At 43.0% G+C, this 20,901-nt stretch overlaps 1 protein-coding gene across 4 annotated transcripts in view; it reads left to right on the forward strand.

Moving 5' to 3' along the window:
- dock8 (dedicator of cytokinesis 8) overlaps positions 1–20,901 on the forward strand; it is a 50,487-nt gene that overhangs the window by 18,621 nt on the left and 10,965 nt on the right. For 2 of the 4 annotated variants that reach the window (XM_084551125.1, XM_084551128.1), the window contains 30 exons: positions 2,962–3,111; positions 3,309–3,389; positions 3,523–3,685; positions 3,803–3,939; positions 4,203–4,296; positions 5,650–5,812; positions 6,435–6,552; positions 6,991–7,061; positions 7,202–7,346; positions 7,502–7,603; positions 7,711–7,806; positions 8,102–8,336; positions 8,651–8,815; positions 8,915–9,093; positions 9,420–9,512; positions 10,647–10,742; positions 11,307–11,456; positions 11,752–11,865; positions 12,418–12,573; positions 12,987–13,126; positions 13,231–13,394; positions 13,858–14,009; positions 15,165–15,347; positions 15,523–15,649; positions 16,100–16,187; positions 16,593–16,689; positions 17,607–17,741; positions 17,981–18,133; positions 20,423–20,581; positions 20,677–20,777. In XM_084551125.1, coding sequence (XP_084407251.1) covers positions 2,962–3,111; positions 3,309–3,389; positions 3,523–3,685; positions 3,803–3,939; positions 4,203–4,296; positions 5,650–5,812; positions 6,435–6,552; positions 6,991–7,061; positions 7,202–7,346; positions 7,502–7,603; positions 7,711–7,806; positions 8,102–8,336; positions 8,651–8,815; positions 8,915–9,093; positions 9,420–9,512; positions 10,647–10,742; positions 11,307–11,456; positions 11,752–11,865; positions 12,418–12,573; positions 12,987–13,126; positions 13,231–13,394; positions 13,858–14,009; positions 15,165–15,347; positions 15,523–15,649; positions 16,100–16,187; positions 16,593–16,689; positions 17,607–17,741; positions 17,981–18,133; positions 20,423–20,581; positions 20,677–20,777 — 4,007 coding nt within the window. The remainder of the gene's footprint in view (positions 1–2,961; positions 3,112–3,308; positions 3,390–3,522; positions 3,686–3,802; positions 3,940–4,202; positions 4,297–5,649; positions 5,813–6,434; positions 6,553–6,990; positions 7,062–7,201; positions 7,347–7,501; positions 7,604–7,710; positions 7,807–8,101; positions 8,337–8,650; positions 8,816–8,914; positions 9,094–9,419; positions 9,513–10,646; positions 10,743–11,306; positions 11,457–11,751; positions 11,866–12,417; positions 12,574–12,986; positions 13,127–13,230; positions 13,395–13,857; positions 14,010–15,164; positions 15,348–15,522; positions 15,650–16,099; positions 16,188–16,592; positions 16,690–17,606; positions 17,742–17,980; positions 18,134–20,422; positions 20,582–20,676; positions 20,778–20,901) is intronic. The other 2 variants (XM_084551127.1, XM_084551126.1) reach the window with 2 other exon arrangements.

The raw sequence follows: 20,901 nt of genomic DNA on the forward strand, positions 1-20,901 counted from the left end.
GAGTTTGGGATCTAGGGAATTTGGAGGCCAGGTCAACACTTTGTGCTGTTTTTCATGTTTTTTGAGTTGTTCCTAAGCCTTTTTTTGTGTGTGTATGCATTTGTCAGGCTGCATCCTGCTGGGGATGGCTGCTGCCATCGAGTAGAGCCATTGCTATGGGGTGGGGGTGCCTGATCTGGTCTAGGTTGATAGTACATGTCTAAGTAACATCCACATGAATGCCAGGCCCAGAAGTTTCTCAGCAGAACATTAAATTGTCACAAGATTGTCAGTGGTATTTACTTCTCCTGTCAGTGGTTTTAATGTTGTGGCTGATCGCTGTATACTTCATTTTTGCAGATTATTCTTAAATGGCAGTTAAGGCCATTTTTAAACTGCAGGTCATTGTATAGTTTTGGAAGACTGAACCACAGTTCGATCTCGCATGGTAGCTTGTCATCATCAGTGTCTTAGTGTGTGCGTATAAATGATTGAGGACATCAAAATGATTGAGGCAAATTTTAAAGCCCTTTGCGTCAAAGAAAAATACCCTGTTACAGTTGATTTGTCAAATTGTAGCAAGACACGACATCTAAAAAATCATGGCGAGGTAACAACAACAAATGTTCTGAATGCCTCTCCAAAAAACGTATGAAGTACTTTATACATCTAACGGTAGCTTCTACATATCATGTTCTTCCTGTCGATGCAGGGTGGTCTCCCAGTCTGCATGTTATTGAGGGATCAAGGTTTTATATCCCATCATCCTCACATGTTTTTGTCTCTGACTGCTAATACTGCGCATAATTTTCCCAGTAAATTGTCCTGAGCTGTGGCTGTTTGCATGTTTTCTGTGGATTTACACAGCTGGATAGTTTTTTTTTTTTGGGGGGGGGGGGGGTGGTGAAGAGGCTGGAAGGATTAAGTGCTCATGGATCTCTCGGATGAGACAGGGTTTATGCCACCAGGCTTGTTCTCTGCTACGCATCGCCTCGCTACTTCCTAGCTTGTCTGGGGGAGTAATGGCTCTTAGATACTCCGCTGGGTAAGACACAGCTATTAAATGACCTCTGAGATGAAAAGCCAGTCTGGGGACAAGACATTTAGGGTTGAGTGCTAACTATAGACGTTATTTAATATAATAAATCTCTCACCGATTACTTTGTAAATGGAGGGAAGTTTTAGCTGCTTCCTGCTGATGCCAGACTGCAAGAGCGGAGCTTAAAATGTGACTTTGTCTCACTGTATTCAGCTTAAGGCGAGTAATTTTATTATGCGCTCAGCCGAAGTGTGTCCGTGTGGAAGTTAATACAACTTCCTGCCAATTAAGTTGAGTAAAGACAGATCCAGACTGTTAAAGAGCCATGAAATGTGTCTCTGTCTGAGCTGTCAGGAGAGGCTGTCAAGCTTGTTTTGGCCGTTAGATTTAATTGCAGTTGAACTGTGAAGCATTTCCCATTAATCCATTTATCTCTGTACTGTTCTCTCTTTTGCTTTTTGTCTTTCTCCAGCTCTACTCCGTGCACTCGTTTGTCTTTCTTCAGCTTTGCTTTGATTTCATTCACATTTTCAACACCTCTGCATCTGCTCTTACTACTTTCCCACGTGTCCAGTGGAGATTGTTGCTGCGTCTATGTTTGTTTTTTGTTGTTGCACATCTGTGAAATCTGCAGCAGATGTTCATATAAACCCACGTAATGCTCAAGCAATCAATCACGTCTCTCTGCTCCATCAGCCAAGGTGCAAACACACGATTTAACCCGACAAGTGGCCCACTTATGATATCAAAGTCTTGGACATAAGCAGACAAAGATTTCAGAGAAAAGACAAATACCGCGTGTCCTTGCTGTAAGTAGGAATGTCCAGGTTTAGTGAGAGCTTGCATCGGTTCCCTTGTTGTTCCTTTACGAGACGAGGAAGCCAAGCTTTGCTCAGCTGCGACTGGGGCCCACTGGGAGGACACGAGTGACAAATAAACCACAGCAATTTGACACTTGCCGTAAACACTCTGCAATGCAATCAGTGGACAAGACATTTCTTGTTAACCGACTGCCTCGGTGCGCAAGTATAACTGCGGATTCATTGAGCTTCGTTGCAGTGTGTTTGTGGGGAAGAACCCAAAGTCATCCCCAAAATGTGTCACCCAGCTCTGCTTTTTGAATAAAGAGGCCTTTGAGAACTTCAGATCGAGTTACGCAATAGTTAATTTAGCAGCATGGGGGTGTTCGCAAGCCTTAAGAATTTGTTCTTAAACAGTGTGTGTCAGTCATTCAGACACATAGCCCTTGTAACTGATTTTTTTTTTTTTATATTAATGAGCGTTATTACATTCCTTGAGTCATAATTCACTCAGAATGTCAACTCAGTTAAGACTCATCTTTGTCCTGTTTGACATGTTTATCCTTTTTAAGGGGACGATGAAGCATAATATGCTGTTTAAGTCAGCTGGCTTTGATTATTAAGAAATTATTTCTGGGATTCCAAGAAGTCCTTTGTCAGTATGAGGTTGACTCCCCTGACAACGGTTACACTAAGTGTGCCTCATTTTGAAGAGAACGGGGTCATTTACATCACTAAATAGGGTTTCAGCCCTCTGGTTTGTTACTCAGCCATGAGCAAATTTGAAAAAACAAAAGTCATCAATGTCCTTGCGGATTCTAGTTAACATATCGGGCCAGTTTGGCTTCCTAGAAGTGCTTTGGTGTGGTCAGTGCTGAGGTCCTATGGGATGAGCATGATGAAGGAGAGTGGTTAATGGCTTTCCAGTGAACGGGATCACATGACACACACCAGTCTCGGCCATATTAGGACATATGGCTGCGTTTGTAGTCTGAGGTCATTAGATGAGCAGAGAGTGGAGTGGATTATATTCCAGGATCAGTATTTGCTTCACATCAAAGCAGGGTCTTCCTTCCATCTCTCGTAACAGTATTCCGTGGAATAGTTCTGTCTTTTGAAATCTAAACCTCTGTCTCCCTCCAGATATCAGAAAACTTCTACTGTGATCTGAACTCGGAACAGTTTAGAAACCTCTTGAAACCTCACACTCCGCACGTGGATCAGTCCACATTGGCCAGATCGGCCATCTTCTCCATCACCTACCCTTCCCCAGATATATTCCTGGTCATCAAGGTAATAATAAAATGCATAGCATCCTTAAAAGAATGCCCAGTACACTGTAAAGTGATATATAATGAGATTTGGCTTTAAATAACTTATATTGTTTTTCAAATAGCATGTAATTCTGCGCATGATGTAACTTTGCCAGCAGAATATGGACATGGACATACTGAGCTGCTCTGATTTGTGTTCTCCTGCCTGTATTTCAGATTGAAAAGGTTCTCCAGCAGGGAGAGATCAGTGATTGTGCAGAGCCCTACATCACACTGAGGGAAAGTGACTCTACAAAGGTAATGCAGCAGAGCAACTGCTTCATGTGTCAAAGAAAGATGTTTCACATTTTTCAAGGCTTATCAATGCTTAATGTGAGAATCCTATTTGTTCTTTATTTTATTTTTTTTTGTTCTGTAATAACTTCTCTAGAACAAGGACAAGATTGAGAAGCTGCGAGGCCAGGCAGAGACTTTCTGCCAGAGGCTAGGTCGCTATCGCATGCCTTTTGCATGGGCCACGGTTAATATTATGGAAGTCATCTCTACTGCTGCCATAGACCGCGACGTCACAGAGACTGACAGCTTAAAAGGAGGTGTGTTTGTTTTTGTTCCACAGTAATACGCTGTAAAAGCTTTGGATTTGTGTGCATTTCCTTAGACTGCGTGCAGCTAAGTGAGTATCATTTGACCCGAGACTCGTTATTCTCCAGGTAAAGCCAGCAGCATGGACCGGAGAGCACAACTTCCCAGGAGGAACTCTGAACGTTACAGTACCATCGATGAACAATTTTGCAATGTTTCCGCCTTCAAACCTGCCACCATCACTATCAGCACCATCTTCAAACAGGTCGGACAGGAGCAGAATAGATCTGTGTTTTATTTACTAGAGATACGAGCTAGATCACAGGCAGACAAGCTTGTGCGTACAGACTGGCCTTGTCTCAATCTTTGGTCAAAAATGCAGTCACGCATTCCATCAGATTTTAGTGATTTTCTACTACAAATCCTTGACTGTGAAAAATGCTGTGAGATCTGTCCTCTGCTCCACTCTTTAAACCATTTGTAGTGCTCAGACAGCTTGTTCTGATCCTTGCTTTGGTCCTCTGTCAGGAGGGAGATCGTCTGAGTGATGAGGATTTGCTGAAGTTCCTGGCTGAGATCAAGAAAACCTCCACTCCACAGAGGAGAGTCAAGATGATTCCAGGTTATCTATCGTTGCAGCTAAACATTCAGAGATTTTCTTCCATCTTATGTTGTGAACAAAAAGGTCTACAAATGGGGAAATACACTCACTGGCCACCTTACTGGGTACGCCAGTTAAAGGAGAAAGGTGAAGTGAATTGATCAGGGTTGTGGTATTTCTGAAACTGCTGAACTACCGGGATTTTCAAGCACGACCGTCTTTAGGGCTTACAGAAAATGGTCTGGACTAGAGAAACCGTCTTGCTAGCAGCAGTTCTCTGGGCAGAAAGGCCTTGATTACAGCCGCTTGAGCTACCTGAGCATTGTTTCCACGGACCACATTTATCCCTTTATGACCAGAGTGTTCTAATCTTCTGATGCCTACTTCTAGCTGGTTAATGTCACAAAGCTAAAATAATTTCAAACTGGTTTCTTGAGTATGAATTCACTGTACTCAAATGGCCTTCACAGTTACCAGATTTCAATTCAACAGAGTACCTTTGGGATGTGGTGGAACAGGAGATTTCGGCAATATGCACCACATCTGCAAGATGCTATCGTGGACAGAACTCTCTTAGGAATGTTTCCCGTGCCTTGTTGAATCTGTGCCATGAAAGATAAAAGCCTTTTTTAACACAAGGTACTAGCAAGGTGTAGCTAATAAGGTGGCCACTCTCATTTCATCTCTTACCTGCAGCCAGTTACTGGCAAAAAACTGAACAAACAGCTGGAGTATTTCTTCTCATGAGTTCGGCAAGCAATCGCTGGCGACAAAAAATAACTGTGCAGAACTTTTAAAATGGATCAAATATCAATTAGTGAGCATCAAAGTGGCAAGCTGTGTCTTTCTCCACGTTTCCAGTGTCCCGTGCCAACCTAAGCTCTGCAATTGCTGGCTGTAGATTCATATTAAAGAAGAGGGGCGTTACAGTGGTATTGATCTTATCATCTGAAGAGCGGTTTATACCTCTGTGGGACATAGGCGGCGTAACCTATCCACGCATCCCCAAAATCCGCCAGTGCCAGTTTTTTGCCAGTCGGGTTAATTTTTGTTTCTACTTCCTGCTTCACTTTCAACAATGGCGACTGAAACTTTCGCTGAATGTTCGCCAAAGACGAGTCCCACAAATATTTGTGTCTCCGAACCTCCTCAGTCAACCTTTCCTCAGTGTGGTCTGTCTTTATTGATCCAAAACAATCAATTTGAAAATTTGCAAAGATGGAGAAGCAGCCAGAAATAAACTAAAGCAGACTACGCTACTACCTATGTCGTCAAAGTGTATTTCCCCAAATTGTAGGCCAATGCCTTAGACAAAGTGTGTTTGTTTGTGTATTTTGAATTATACTGAATTGTGAGGTTGACTTTTGTTACCAGGTTCCATAAAGCTGGACATGTCTCCGGTCCACGACTCGCCACTGGCATGCTTGTCCACTGAGCTTATCCCTATCATACCTGTGGCTGAGAAAAACCTTCGACCCATTAAGGAGGTGCTGGAATTTCCCTCCAACGAGGTTTACGTCCCTCACAACATTTACAGGTGGGTTTTAAGGCATAAACCAAACTACCGTTTACATTTTATGCTTTTAGATACGTTCTTAACTCATAGCTCTTAGCATTTGTCTGAGTCCATGAAGTAGAAATGAAAACCGTTTGTGTAAGGCTTTCACCTTCACCGGAACAAACACAAACAAGAAATCTTGTGGCTTGAGGTGTAAACAGGTTTGTTTGCTGTTACAGAGCCCAGAGGCAACAGGAACAGTCACATTGCACTCATTACTCTATCGCTGCACCTATTTATAGTGTTCCCATCCAGGCTACCTGAGAAGAGGTTTAATTTTACTGAATTTTCAATTCTAAAGTGGCTTTGTTTGCAGCAAAACATGTGTAAATGAGTCATCTGCATGTTAATTACATCCTGGGCGTTGTCTGAGCTGTTGTGGAATCTGTGGTATTTTCCTGTATTGCAGGTTTCAGGACAGATTACACTGTTGTATTAAACCCACTGAAGACCACAGCAAATTACTGGTTGTTTTAACATTAGTGCGTCGCCTTACATCATTAAAATGTTGCTGTACAGACAGTGCCACCTAGTGGTGTGTATTGGAGCTGCTTTGTTTTATGTAGTTTTATCTGATCTTATTTTTCTCGTGTTTCTGTAGGAACTTGCTTTACGTCTACCCCCAGAGGCTCAACTTCGTCAACAGGCTGACGTCGGCGAGAAACATCTCCATCAAAATCCAGTTTATGAGTGGAGAGGATTCTTCCTGCTCTATGCCCGTGAGTGCTGCAGTTTCCAGTCTGTCATTTCCAAGCGCTCTTATGACCGTATGCTGCAGAAGAAATTGTATTTCTGGTGCAACTTCTCCCGCTTTGAAAAAGTGTGACGAGGAGGAGGGAAAGAAATATGACGAGATGAAGACTCAAGTAACACTTTTAAACCACTTTATTTGACTGACATGTCTTGGCTCGTGGCCTTCATCGGATTTATTGCATACTTGAATAATTAATTACCAATAAATCCATCCTGTTTCCCATTTTGGAAATAATTGACAGTATTACTCTTGATGAAAACAATCCTAACCCTAATCTCTTGAACATTGGTGTAATTTATAGCTGTTTTTTGGATGGCTCAATCTTAATTCCAATCGGTATGGATGTAATGCAAATTTACAATGTAAAGTTAAAGATTTTTTTGTTTTCCTTGTCCGTTGTCAGGTAATCTTCGGAAAGTCAAGTGGCTCTGAATTCCTGCAGGAAGTCTATACACCTGTTACCTACCATAACAAGCAAGTACACATTATTATTTGACGTTGCACTGCTGGCAATAGCTTGTCGTCGAAAAAGCGACGTCTAATTGTCAGTCTCAATCTCTCTTCTCCTTTTGTGTTGTTTCCTTTGGTTTGCTCCGCGCCTTGCTGTCTCTCAGGTCTCCAGACTTCTATGAGGAAGTGAAGCTTGCTCTTCCAGCGCGCCTGACGGAGAGACACCACCTGCTGTTCACTTTCTCCCACATCAGCTGCCAGCAGAAGCAGAACCAGAGTGGCAGCTGCGAGACGCTCATCGGATATTCGGTAAGATTTCGCCCCGTTGTATTTTCACGTGTAGGCGAGAACCGACTGTGTTGTGTCAGATCAGATCAGATCAGATCCTTGTGTCTGGCAGGAACATTTTTTAAATAACTTAAGCTCAACTGACATGATACATTATCGGTTTGCTTCTTGCACAGTGGCTGCCCATACTGAATAACGACCGACTGCAGACCGGTCAGTTCTGTCTTCCCATCGTCTTGGAGCGACTCCCTGTCAATTACTCACTGCACACACCTGAGGTACGCACATATATACCTACTTCTGAAAAACCCATTCTGCCCGTCCACTGCATGCATGTATGTGTGTGTGTTTGTATCAGAGTCTGAGTATTTCCTGTGTCTTGTAGAAACTGCCTCTTCAAGTCCCTCCAGTCAAGTGGATGGAGGGTCACAAAGGACTATTCAATCTCGAGGTTCAGGCCGTATCATCTGTGCACACACAGGTGAGTGAGGGTTGCGCGCCGACAGCAAGATAATGACTCTCTTTTTTCTTTTGCTAACTTCATCTTTCTGCCTCTGTCTGCCACGCACGCCTGTAGGCTACACATCAGTGCACACATACCACAAGTGTCCACTCTGCTGTAGCGAGCCATTCACCCTGAAGCATTACATGCACTCGATACATCTATCCTCTTCATGTCTCTCTCTTCATTCCTTTGTTTTTTGTTTTTTGTTTCTCTGCCTCTGCTTCCCACACAAGCGCCACGCTGTAACAGACAGTTTCTTTTTCTGCATCAGGACAACCACCTGGAGCGCTTCTTCACCCTCTGCCATGCGCTGGAGGGCGGCGCCACGTTCCCTCTGCGGGTCCGGGAGGAGAAGATCCCGGAGAACAAGCTGGAGCATGAGCTGAAACTCAGCATCATATCCCTGTCCTCGTCCGGTTTGGAGCCTCTGGTCCTCTTCCTCCACCGGGTGCTGGATAAACTCTTCACCCTCATCATGCAGCCCATGGTCATCGCTGGCCAGACTGGTGAGGAGCTGGCTTGACTCAAAGTGAAAGCGCTGTTGCTGAAAATCATTCCTGAAAATAGGCCAGATTCTTTTGTAAGCTCTAAGACATGCTATTTTAAGTGAGCCAGCATAAGTAGTAAGTAAAACTATGATGTAATTGACATTTGAGAAACAAGAACCGGTGACTATTTCTCACTAAACGAGCCAACATAGTTTTTGGATCAGTTACCGTATTAGTCAGCTAATGGTTTTAGCGCTAATCTTAATGTAAGTCATTGCATAACACCAAGGAACAATGAATGAATCTCTGCCTCTGCTCTCCCTGTTCCACAGCCAACCTGGCCCAGATTGCCTTTGAGTCAGTGGTGTCTATTGTCAACAGTCTTCATAACAGCCAGGAGCTGATCAAGGACCATCAGGGTAGGAACTGCCTCTTGGCGACCTACCTGTACTGGGTGTTCCGTCTGCCTGATCCCCCTCGAGACCTGCAGAACGCAGGTGCTGATATAGTCATTTATTGAGATTTTTTCCTCGTGATTATATTTGCCGTGATTAGTGAAGTCATCTTTTCTCGCGTGTCCATGCACATGTGCTCAGGTTCAGGGAGCGCGATACCTTCGGCAGAGAGCCGCTACAGCACCATGGGTCGGGCCACGGCCGCCACGGTGGGCAGTATGCTTTTCCAGTCCAGGGTCCGTAGCAGCAGTAACCCTGACATCCCCGGTCCTCACACTTCTGCTGAAGATGCTGAGGTCAAAAACATCCTCTCTTCTAAGGTACTGCTCATGTTGAACCTTGTTCCCTCAAAATAGATCTTTTTCTGTATGAACTGCCAACAAACATCCATGGTGTGTTTAATTAATACAACTTTTAATCTTTCCCTTATCTCACTAGTCTAATGTATGGATTTATATATTTGACAAAAGGCAAACACTCACTACAGTATGTAAATGTCCCAGCGTGCCTGCTCATACACACAAAACAGCCATTTGTTATTCATCCCCACAGTACATTAGGTGTTGTAACTAGCCACTAGACAGCCACTCTAATGAACGCATCCATCAAACTCAATGTGTTGGAACTTGTGTGTTTCCGCCTGCAGGGCCACAACAACCCGGGCAGCCGCATGTCCACCATTGTGGATGTAAACAACCATCTGAACGCCACAGGGAGCACCAGGCCCTCCAACAGAAAGGTACGAAATCTTCGGTTGATTTTGTGTCACAACAGTTCTTGACTATTTAAACCGAGCTTTGAAGAGAAGATCTTTACACTTATTACTCTTATTAAAATGTTTCATAATTTGTACGTTGCCTTCAAACGTCTTAAAGTGTCGAATATGTATTTTCCCAAATACGGTAATTTTTCTTCAGGGAATTATTAGGCCCACACAATCTCCAAACTTCTCTAACTTTTTCGTGTCTCTACATTAAACTACATTGAATCTCTGCTTCCATCATCAGTGACAGGACATCTTTACACGCCACCTTTAATGTGACACAGTTACCACAAACACATAAAAAGCTTGAGAAGAAAAAAAACATCTAAAACCAAACTGTTCTAAACATTTAATCAAAATTTGATCGAATTATTGATCGTCCTCTGTTTCCAGCAGGGCAAGCAAGTATTCCTGTACTGTAATACTGCCATAGTTTAATGTAGCTGAGTTATGGTAGAGATTTAGAACTGGTTTTAAAAGTATGAATAGATTCTTGGAAGATATTTGACTTCAACTGCAGTAAAAATTTGATTATATAGCATATATTATCGTGTTTGATTTATAATGATAATAACAAAAGGACAATTCGGTAATTTTTGTGCCATACTTAATTTTACAGCAAGTCTAGAATAGATTAGATTAGATTAGATTAGATTAGATAGTTTTAGCAAAACTAAATAAAAATAAAATAAAAGTGAGATACAATGTATAAAAATATTTATAATATATACTAGTATATATAAACAATATGCAGTTTATATTTATTTTTATACAGTTTATATATAAAATATGCAATATACTAATATATATATATATGATGCAGTAATATGGATATGAAGATATCTGGTAATATAGACATTGTGTACAATGAGATATACTGTACAAGATATGTAGCATGCATGTTGTCAGCAGGGCTCAGATTAAAACCATCCAAGGAGAGCTTTTAGCCTCCAGTTCCCTCCGGCAACCACAAGGTGGGGGTGTAACACTGAGGACGCTGCTGTTGGGATTGTTTAGGCTCTGATTCACGTTTTGCCCAGATCAAAGTCCTGCAGGTGTTTTAAAACGATTTCACGCTTTTCATCGTTTTGTGCATTTTCTCTGTTACAGCAGTTTCACGAGGAGCTGGCCCTGCAGATGGTCGTCAGTACCGGAGTGTGCAGAGAAAATGCCTACAAATATGCCTGGTTCTTCTTTGAGCTGCTGGTCAGTGTGATTGTTTTTTTTTGTTTGTTTTTGTTCTTTCTTGAATGTATTTCCATAGTTTCTTAATTCCCACTTGGCTGTATGAGGGGAAAAAACTTCTACAGATGATGAATGGGTGAAGTAATATAAATGACTCATAACAAACAATGTAAGACCTCATGGCCACACGCCTTTAAAGATTAATGATAGTAGTATTGTGTGATTAATTAAAGGGCAGTTTGAAAGCGCTTTAGTCAGTAAATTATCCTCTTGACAGTTTTTCTGTTTTGCTGTTCAGGTACATCATCTCTTACATTCATACTCATTCTCTCACTTTATCTCCGTTATTTATGTTTCTGTCTTCCACCTCAAGGGAGGACGCTTACTTTAATTAATAAAAGGTTTATTTGATAAAAAAAAATAAAAATGCTCCTTTATTATCTGGTCGCCATTTTTATCAATTCAGCTCTGCATCTTTCAGATTATTTGATGAATTATTGGATTACATACTTATTCATCACTTTTTGCTCTCACCTTACTTAATCCGTATTAACCTTGCTTCGTGATTTACGACGGCTCAAACAGGTGAAAAGCATGGCTCAGCACGTGTCTCAGCTGGACAAGAACAGCGTCCCTCGAAGAAACCGCTTCTCTGACCGATTTAAAGACGACATCACTACCATCGTCTCCGTGGTTACGGCTGAGATCGCGACCATCCTTGTCAAACAGCAGAAGGTAAGAAATGTAAAGATGGCGATCAGTTAAGCGCATATCAGCCAATTCAGCTTAACTTCCGTCCTGAAGCTTTTCAACGCAGCATTTGTGTTGTACCTTCTGCTGTGTTGGGTTTGGCTGGACGCGTTTGCTACCTGAGTGTACGTGTTGTCATTGTCCTCCAAGCAGCGGGGAGTCGGAAGTGCTAATTATATTTGTCTCAGCAGTATCAAAAGCTCAGCTTGCACAGCTAGATGCCGGGGCAAGATCCACTGTGTGTGGCTTACCGATCGCTGTTTGTTAACTGTTGTTTTAGGAGGTAGAGCAAGCAGAGAAAGTCAACATAAGCCTGGCCTTCTTCCTCTACGACCTGATGTCTCTCATGGACCGAGGATTTGTCTTCCAGCTGGTGAAAAACTACTGTAACCAGGTACAAAAACACGCACAATACTTTTTTATTTTTGTATATGCATATATACCAGTCAGGCTCAACATTAAGAGTTGTGACTCATCAGAGAAAGAACGTAGGCCTTCTGAGGGTGTCCTGTGGTGTCTGGAAACAGAATATTGTTAGTGGGGGCCTTTGGGTCCTATGGGTTGAGGGGAGGGGCCTCTGTGGATCATCCCACGGATACTTGATGAGTTTGGGATCTAGTGAATTTGGAGGCCAGGTCAACACCTTGTAGTGTTTTTCATGTTTTTTGTGTTGCTCCTAAACTGGCTGCTGCCGTCAAGGAGTGTCATTGCTATGGGGTGGGGGTGCCTGGTCTCGTGTAAGTGGGTGGTACATGTCTAAGTAACATCCACACGAAGGCCAGTTCCAAAGGTTTCCCAACAGAACATTGTATTGTCACAAGATGGTCGATGTTATGTACTTCTCACGTCAGTGGTTTTAATGTTGTGGCTGATCAGTGTATATGTTTCTATATATGTGTGTATGTGTGTGTTTTAATTGATTGCACATCCTCTCTGTCTTGTTTAGATGTCAGCTAAGTGTGTTTCATTGCCGACATTGATCAGCATGCGTCTGGAGTTCCTGCGAATCCTGTGCAGTCACGAGCACTACCTCAACCTGAGCCTCTTCTTCAGCAGTCCTGCCTCGGCCCCAGCCTCACCGTGTCCATCCATCTCCTCACAGGTCCGCCCACTTGCTAGTCAATATTTTACATTTGCAACTCAGGCATCCGGTTTATTGTTTCATCACGTCTCGATTGTTTGTCATGCTCTAAAACCAAATGTTTATCTGAGGAGGTTTTACTTTCTGTGCATCTTAAAAAAAAGCCTCTTTACTTAGACCCTTATTTTAGGCGAACAACATCATCGTGGCTGCAAAAATAACAGGAAGAGAGTAAATATTTGTGCTCTCATGCTTTCACATGGCCATCTAAGGATTGACATCTTGGAAAATACAAATATGAGGTGTATGAGCGGATGGGATTTGGTTTAGAAAGAGCCTTGTTTCCCATTAAGGAGCACATTTACCGTAATCCTCAAAAGCTCCTGACTCCGTCACTGTGTCTGTGTCTCCGTCATGTCGTCTTTACACTCTAGAGTTCCGGTTCATGTAGTTACCAGGAGCAGCAGAGGATCTTGGCGCTGTTTGAACTTTCTCAGGAATTCAAGCAGCAACACTACCTCACCGGCCTGCTACTCACAGAACTTAGTGCAGCGCTAGACATGGAGTCAGAGGGGTACGGAAACGCAGACAAGTTGTTCCCCATTATCTCCCACTGCTTGTTATTACTAAGCTATAATATATGGATGAAATTTAAAATGTGTGCATGTGTGTTTGCAGGGGAAAGGTCCAGAGAAAGGCAATCAACGCCATCTACAGCCTGCTGTGTTCCCATGATCTTGACCATCGCTGTATCAAACCTGAGGTCAGGGCTAAGGTTGCTGCTCTCTACCTCCCCCTGGTGGGGATTATTATAGACTCCACCAACTACCTGGATTTTACTGGTACGTACACACACACATACACACACATTCGCTTGCCCTAACCCTGATTATCTCAACTAAGTTTAAGCTTTACTCTAACCTAACTGTCACCTTTGAAAGTCCCTCAAAACGTACGTTGTGTGGACCAGCAACACACACATGCAAACACCTCAATCGCATGCACAAAGGGTCCTTGGTTCATATCATCTTGCACATACAGTTACAGTATGCACAAGCAGAAGTTTCATTTAGCAAACCTGCAAAATGCACATAAAACAATTAATTTCCCTTGCTGAATTTTAGTAAGGGCACAGGTTAATGAGTTTATTATACCCATTGGAGTGCAACGCCTATTATTTTTTTTAAATCTATGTAATATTTTGGCTATAATAAAGTCAGCAGTGTCAAAGTTTTAAGTTAATCCTATGTGCTTCAGTGATCTCTACTTCAGGCTAACATTTTTGACCCCTGTTTGTCCCCGTAGTTTCTGACACACGCGGCGGGAAAAACAAGGCGGGCGGACCCGAGGACGACCTTGAAAACGTTCCGCCTATCAATCAGTCTGTTGCCATGGCGATTGCCGGGAACCCCTTCAACACGCTGGGACGAAATGTTCTCGTTTCCATGGCGTCCATGGTAAAATTTGTCCACGCGTACTTAATTGCTTAATGCCGAGATGTGAACAGATTATAGTTTGCTTTTTCGCTGTGTTTAAAAGTTCAGAGCTGTGTTTGTGTGTGTGCAACTCTATCTTTGAGTGTCCCGCTTCTTAACAGGTGAGCTGCACAGAGGCAGATTGATTAGCTGTCAGAGCCGCGCACACACTTCATCCATCCTGAAAAATCACACACGCACACATATACACGTAGACACACACACATCTGCAGGAGATGGTTTATGGGCAGGCATTGCCATCATAAGTGAACAGGGCCGTCCTCCCTGACAAACACATCCATCAAGTGCAGCTACAGCAACAGCACAGGCCCCCGAAACTGAACACTGCCATTCTCTTTCCCTCACAAGAGATGAAACGGTTCCTTGTATGTTGTTGCAAGAAACTCTGTTGTGGAAAAAGTGATTTTCGTACAACTGAGCCGTTCGTCTGGTATCCATCACGAATCCAGACGTGGCTTCCAGCGCACTTGTTCCTCATTTTCACCTTCAAACAATGTTTTTTTGGGGGGGAACCTTTTAGTCATGGCGACTGGAACAGATTTTCATTTGAGGCATATTCTCAAATAAACAAGCGGTGATCACACGGCACGGTGTTTGACGTCGGTTCTGGTGAGCTTCACTCTGCCCCGCCGTGAAATAGAGACCTGGAATCCAGGTTCTAGGTGGGACACCTAGAGCACTAGGAGGTTAATGGCTACATTTATCAAAGCTGCCACACAATGAAGCAGCGGTAGCCGTCTATAGTAGCGATTCATCATCGCACGAATGAAGGTAAATTAATCTGCAGTAGATTTAACACCTGTTAAGATGGGGAAGAGAACCATACTTCACTAAAGGCAGCATGAAAGAACTGACCAACCACATTTGTAGTTTAGAGAAACTTATGAATGACACACTATTCGTTTGTTTATTGTAAGGGTCTGATAAATATATAGGATTCTGTATGATAGGATTATAGGACATCTACACACATTTTTACTCTTCAAATACGTGAATCATGTTTTAAATGTATCGCGTTGATTTATATTCTTCTGAAGGGGAATTTTTCAAACTGCCATCGTCAGATAATGAGAGCTTCGTTATTGCTGTATCATCATTGTCCTCTCATCTTCCCAGCACGGTAAATCCATAGCCACCCTGGCAGCAGACACCAGTCGCCACCTGTTGGTGTGTTTCCTGTGGGTGATGAAGAACGCCGATAGGAGCCTGATTCAGCGCTGGACTGTCGATATGCCTCCGTCGCAGCTCAACAAGCTGCTGGAGCTCCTAACTATCTGCGTGTCCTGCTTCGAGTATAGGGTCAGTGACGGACTTTACAGTTCTGTTGCAAAAGTCATTTCATTTTATGTTTCTTTAAATACAAATTCGCTTTTTCTGAATTTGCATATCTGGTGTGCATGAGTATTTACAGTATTTCAAAATGCTATGACTTCATGCACTCTGTGTCTGAACCTGGTGATTGGTCTGTTTGTAGGGTAAGCAGAGCAGTGACAAAGTGAGCACCCAGGCCTTGCAGAAATCCCAGCAGGCCAAGCTGCAGCTGGAGCAAGCCCTGCTGAGAGGAATGGGAGCCCGCGGGGAAATGATGAAACGAGTTGGAGGTAATGTAGTATTTCCCGGCGCTTTAAGGAATATAGCTTGGAATAGCTTTTCTGTCACTTTCAAACCTGCCATATTTCAAAGTTCTGCGCATGAACTACCTCCAAACGCCAGAGAGCAGTCAGATTTACAAAATCTTATCAGTGCTTTGTAAGTGTATGGTCAGCAAGTCCCAGTGAGAAGCAGTTTGGGGTTATATAGTCCATGCCTAGGCATTCTTGTGCTAATCAGGCAGTTTGTATGAATGTGTGCAGAATTTTAAGTATGAGTATACTGCAGGAGAACTGTATAACAGAGAAAAGCAGTTTCTCACATCAGTCATCAGATTCCTTTTCTGACAAAACATGAAGGGCAGCACGCATTTCAATGATACGGTTTAGTTAATAACCGGTACTGAATGTGTAAAATTGTTTTTGATTAAATGAAAATGATCGTTTTTAAATCCTGGACAGGAACAGATAGGACCATTGGTCAGAGAGAGAACCTTCGCTGGAGGAAAGATCTCACTCAGTGGAGACAGACCAATGACAAACAGGATAAGTACGTTTTTTGCCACTCATTTCTCAATTTTTTGTTGTCTTAATGTCAGGCTGTCTTGCTCTGTGCCTTACTTAAGGGTTTAGTGGTTTAGTGGCATTTAGTGGTGAGGTTACCACTTCAATTTTATAAACATGAAAGTCCCTCTCTGGGCTACTGTAGAAACATGACAACCTGGATGAAAGAGGACCAGCTCCCTGTGTAGATATGAAGGACTCATTTTAAAGGCAATAAGCTCAATGATTGGTAGTTACAAGTGATTATACACAAATGAAACCATAATTCTCAGTAGTCTATTCCAGTTCTGCCAATAAAGTACATACACTGTACTTCTAATTTATTTATTTACCTATTTCTTGGTTTCATTTATCTCTGATATTTGTCTCACTTTCTTCCATCTTCCGTCAGGACCAAAGCAGAGTTGGATCAGGAGGCTGTGATCAGTGGGAACTTAGCCACAGAGACAAACCTCATAGTGCTGGACCTGCTGGAGACGATCGTACAGGTCAGAAATACGCCATTCATTTCCTGGAAGTGTTGCTATATTTTATTTGGCACTGTATTGTCTAAGCTATAACGTAGGACCTTTTTTTTTTTTTGCGCAAAGGAACGCCTATCATCTTCAAACCCTTGCCAGATGAGTTCCAACAATCCTGATTAAGCGAATCAGTGCCAGGAAAATCGCAGTATGCTGAAATTTGAAATCTGTTGTGCGTGGCAACATTCTCTCTCTGGCATGCCAATAGCAATGCATTTTATGTCAGCTGGCAATGATTGTTTGCCAGCGCTAAAGAAGGGAGCGAAGAAGGGAGTTTAGATACCAGAATTATGGCAGACCTTTGCGCCGGCAAAGTTATGACTGTAACCCGGGTTCCGTGAATTTACTGTCTCTGGGGGAAACTGGCACGGAACCTATGAAGTTTGTGATACTCCAGACAAAATTAAATCTCGCAATCCAAATGAAGGATTATCCTCTAGTCTACTCTCTATTTCACAATATTTTACATTTTTTGTTTTTGTATTATGTTCCAGCTGCAAAGGGTAACTAAAGGTCAACAAGGAATTGCCTCTTATTAGCGTGCGTTAATAAAGATATGTTAATGTGCGTGCATAATAAAGGTCCTGTTTGGGGATTGAACCCTTTTCATCTTTCTTTGAATTGGTTTAAAAGCACTAAGAAAAAAAAAAAAAACATGTTTTCAGTGAATAACAAGAAAATGATTCAAAAAAAGGGTTGAATGCAATGCTACACAAACATTAAACGAATGGAACACAAACATGGCTTAGTGTACTGTACAAACATGCTACGTGTTTCAATCGTAGTTTGAAACACAGCGCTATTTGTTGTGGGTATCTGCTTTTACATTAATCTTGTTTCTCATTGTAACCTGTCCTGTCCTTGTCCTTGTGTCTCATGTCCAGGCGGTGCCATTGGCCGACTGTAAGGACAGCGTTGTCGGCGGGGTGTTGAAGGTGTTACTCCACTCTCTCACCTGCAACCAGAGTAGCACTTTCCTCTCTCACACCTTCAGCACGCTCAGAGCGCTTGTCGTCAAGGTAGTTTCATTGTGATCTATGTGTGTGCGTGTTTGTGTGTGTTTAGTTTTGCTTTGGGAAAAACGCAGGGGGGCGGTGTGTGGGTTGATGTGTTTACATGAACACTATCTGTGTCTAAATTAAATGTTCTTATTTGTTTGTGTGGGTGGCAAACTGCTGATACAAGCCAGAATTATTCCTGTATATGTGTGTGGGGTTTCGTGCGCGTCTGATATTGTTTGTGCGATTTTCGTGTGCAGTTTGGAGACCTGTTGTTTGAGGAGGAGGCGGAGCAGTGCGCGGACCTGTGCCAGAAGGTGCTTCAGTACTGCAGCAGTCCCGTTGATGAGAACAGAAGCCAGGCCTGTGCCACCCTGTATCTCATCATGAGATACAGCTACAGTAATGCCAGCGTAAGCACACAAACACGCACACACACACACACACACACACACACACACACACACACACACAGTGGCAGAACATGTAATCAATTGCAATGGTTTATCCTGTTTATGTGTTCCAGACGTTTGTAAGGATGCACACTGGCACAGAAACACACTGACAAAGCAAATGTCAGGATCGCGTTATCTTCCTGTCAGATAAAACCTTATCCAACATCTTAGCTCGCAGGAGAAATTGCATTTAGATCAGATTAAATTTAATTTAAGTGCACATGAAAGTTCAGAATTGCATATGACACACAGAAGCAGGGAGTCGCACAGATCTTATCCCATTTTCCCCACTCTTCCTCTCCCGCTCCGCTTTAATGTCTTCTCCATGTCTATTTTGAGCGCGCTGCCGAAAGTTTCGTCTGAAGGATGTGCCTCTAAGTAGAGAGCAGAGAGATATGTCACTGTCTGCCTCCCAATGTTCCTGCCCCTCTTTAACTAATGACAGCCACCCTGTAAGTGTGTGTGTGTGTGAGTGTGTGTGTGAGTGTAGAGTGAATGTGTGAGCATTTTAGTACATATGTGAGTGTGGCTGTGTAAGCATTTGCGCCTGAAGGGAAGGGAATAGGAGAATGTGAAAGGGCCGGAAAGGAGAAAATCATGATGGAGACAGAGGAGCGGTTTCTACAGAGGTAAAGCAGTGATAGAAGGAAATTGAAAGAGATTGAGAAAAGACAGATCTGAAGGAAGGGAAGTATAGGACAGAGTATCTTCTTTCATCCTCTGTGCTGGTTCGATCGCTGCTTCTATTGCAGTCGATATTTCCTGTGTTTACAGTCTGTGCGCTTTAATGAAAGTCAGACACCAGTCTGTGGAGCACATTTACACACACACACACACGCACACACGCACGCACACACAGTATCTCCAATCCAAGGAGAGTATTTCCCCTCTGCGTGTCCCAGCGTATGTTTGTTTATATGATGTATACAGAGGGAGCCGTGATCTGAATTAGCGCCGCAGCCGAATGACTCACCAGTCCAGAACTTACTCTCTACTTCTTCCTTTGTTTATGTTTTCATCCCCTTATCCGCCCTTGCCTTGCTCTCCATCTCTCACACACTCCTTTGTCCTCTCCCCGTCTTTTACTTTAATTTTAGATTGTGGTAATAAAACGAAAGAAGAAGAAAAAAATCCCTCAAATGGAACAAATCACAAAAAGCAGATACATGTGGTTAAAACTTGTCCAGTTGTGGAACGGCTGGAAGTAGAGCTGGAGGTAGAGTGTCGCAGATGAGAAATAATAGTGGAGGGAGAGGCAAAGAGGGTTACGTGTTGACTTAAGCTATCATTTAGGCTAGTTTTTCGGCCCACACAACACACACACATATGCACACACTCGGTTAGAGGGCAGTGATGGGTGGTTAGGCTCTGGCTCCATGCTCAGTTGAACAGAATGGGGCCGTAGAGATGATCCATGGGTGATTATGTCTCAGCTAATGGGAGATCATTTCCCGCTTAGCTGGTCATGCCGGAGATAGATGGGACTTCACACGGGCACATTCTCTCTCTCACACGCGCGCGCGCACACACACATAAGGAAGATGGAGGGGTGTTCGTTAGACCTGTTTTCTGGGACAGGTAGTGTGAGGGATGGAGAGACAAGGGGACCAAAAGAAATGAGGAGCGTAAACAAGAAAACGCCTCGATGTGGGGATTTTTGTGCTCAGAAAAATGTGGCAAATCATTAAAATGAGCGTGGCACAAGCGAAATGCTTCCAAAGGGAGGAAATATTGCATGACGTGAGATCTTGTTTCAAAATTTAGATTGTTCTTTGCAGGGAGAATCAAGCCTGGGGTGAAATTTCTGGGGTTTAATTATCAATGAACTTCTGTTTAGATTAGATTTATTAAGATTTATTGGTGTTTTTATGGCGACACTGATTACAGCCATGACTAAAGCACAGAAAAGGAAAGCTAATAATAATATTTGCACATCATATCTGTTGCCTGCACCATTGGCATATTGAGAATAAGAAGTAAATATTGCATTGCGTGAAATTTAGAGCAATTTAAAGTCAAAGTTTCTTTCAGAAGAGACAATCTTTGCATACATACAGCATTTGCCTGTTATATATTAGCATCCCTTGTTGAGTTGAATACTTTTTTTTCTGCTGACTGCAGGGAAAACGTTTTAGTTTTAATAATGCGGTCTGTGGAAACTTGTAGCTGCATGAAACAGATATCAGAAATTGCCATTCGATAATACACTCTGGAAAAAGGCATTCACTGCGGCCTCTTCTTCATCAGAACTTCTCGAGAGTGAAGATGCAGGTCACCATGTCCTTGGCCTCGCTGGTGGGGAAGTCATCAGACTTCCAGGAGGAATACTTGAGACGCTCGCTCCGCACAATCCTGGCCTACGCAGAGGAAGACACAGAGATGCAGAACACTCAGCTGCCCTCACAGGTATGAACTAGTAACTGGCAGTTTAACAACTCATCTCGTTGCATTTCTGGGACTGATTCATCAAGTCTGCTTGTTGTGCGTGTCTCTGTCTTCAGGTGGATGAACTTCTCAGAAACCTTAACAGTATTCTGTCCGACACGGTGAAGATGAGGGAGTTTCAGGAAGATCCCGAGATGCTCATGGACCTCATGTACAGGTGAGAAAATGCCTGTCTTCTTGTTCACGTCTGTTTTTATCATCCCTCACGCTCTCATCTCATCTTTTTCCTCTCTCACCACTCTGTGGCTTCTCCCCACGTTTCACTCCTGGTTCCTATTTCT

Source organism: Chelon labrosus (assembly GCF_963514085.1).
Source record: "Chelon labrosus genome assembly, chromosome: 9".
Taxonomy (NCBI): domain Eukaryota; kingdom Metazoa; phylum Chordata; class Actinopteri; order Mugiliformes; family Mugilidae; genus Chelon; species Chelon labrosus.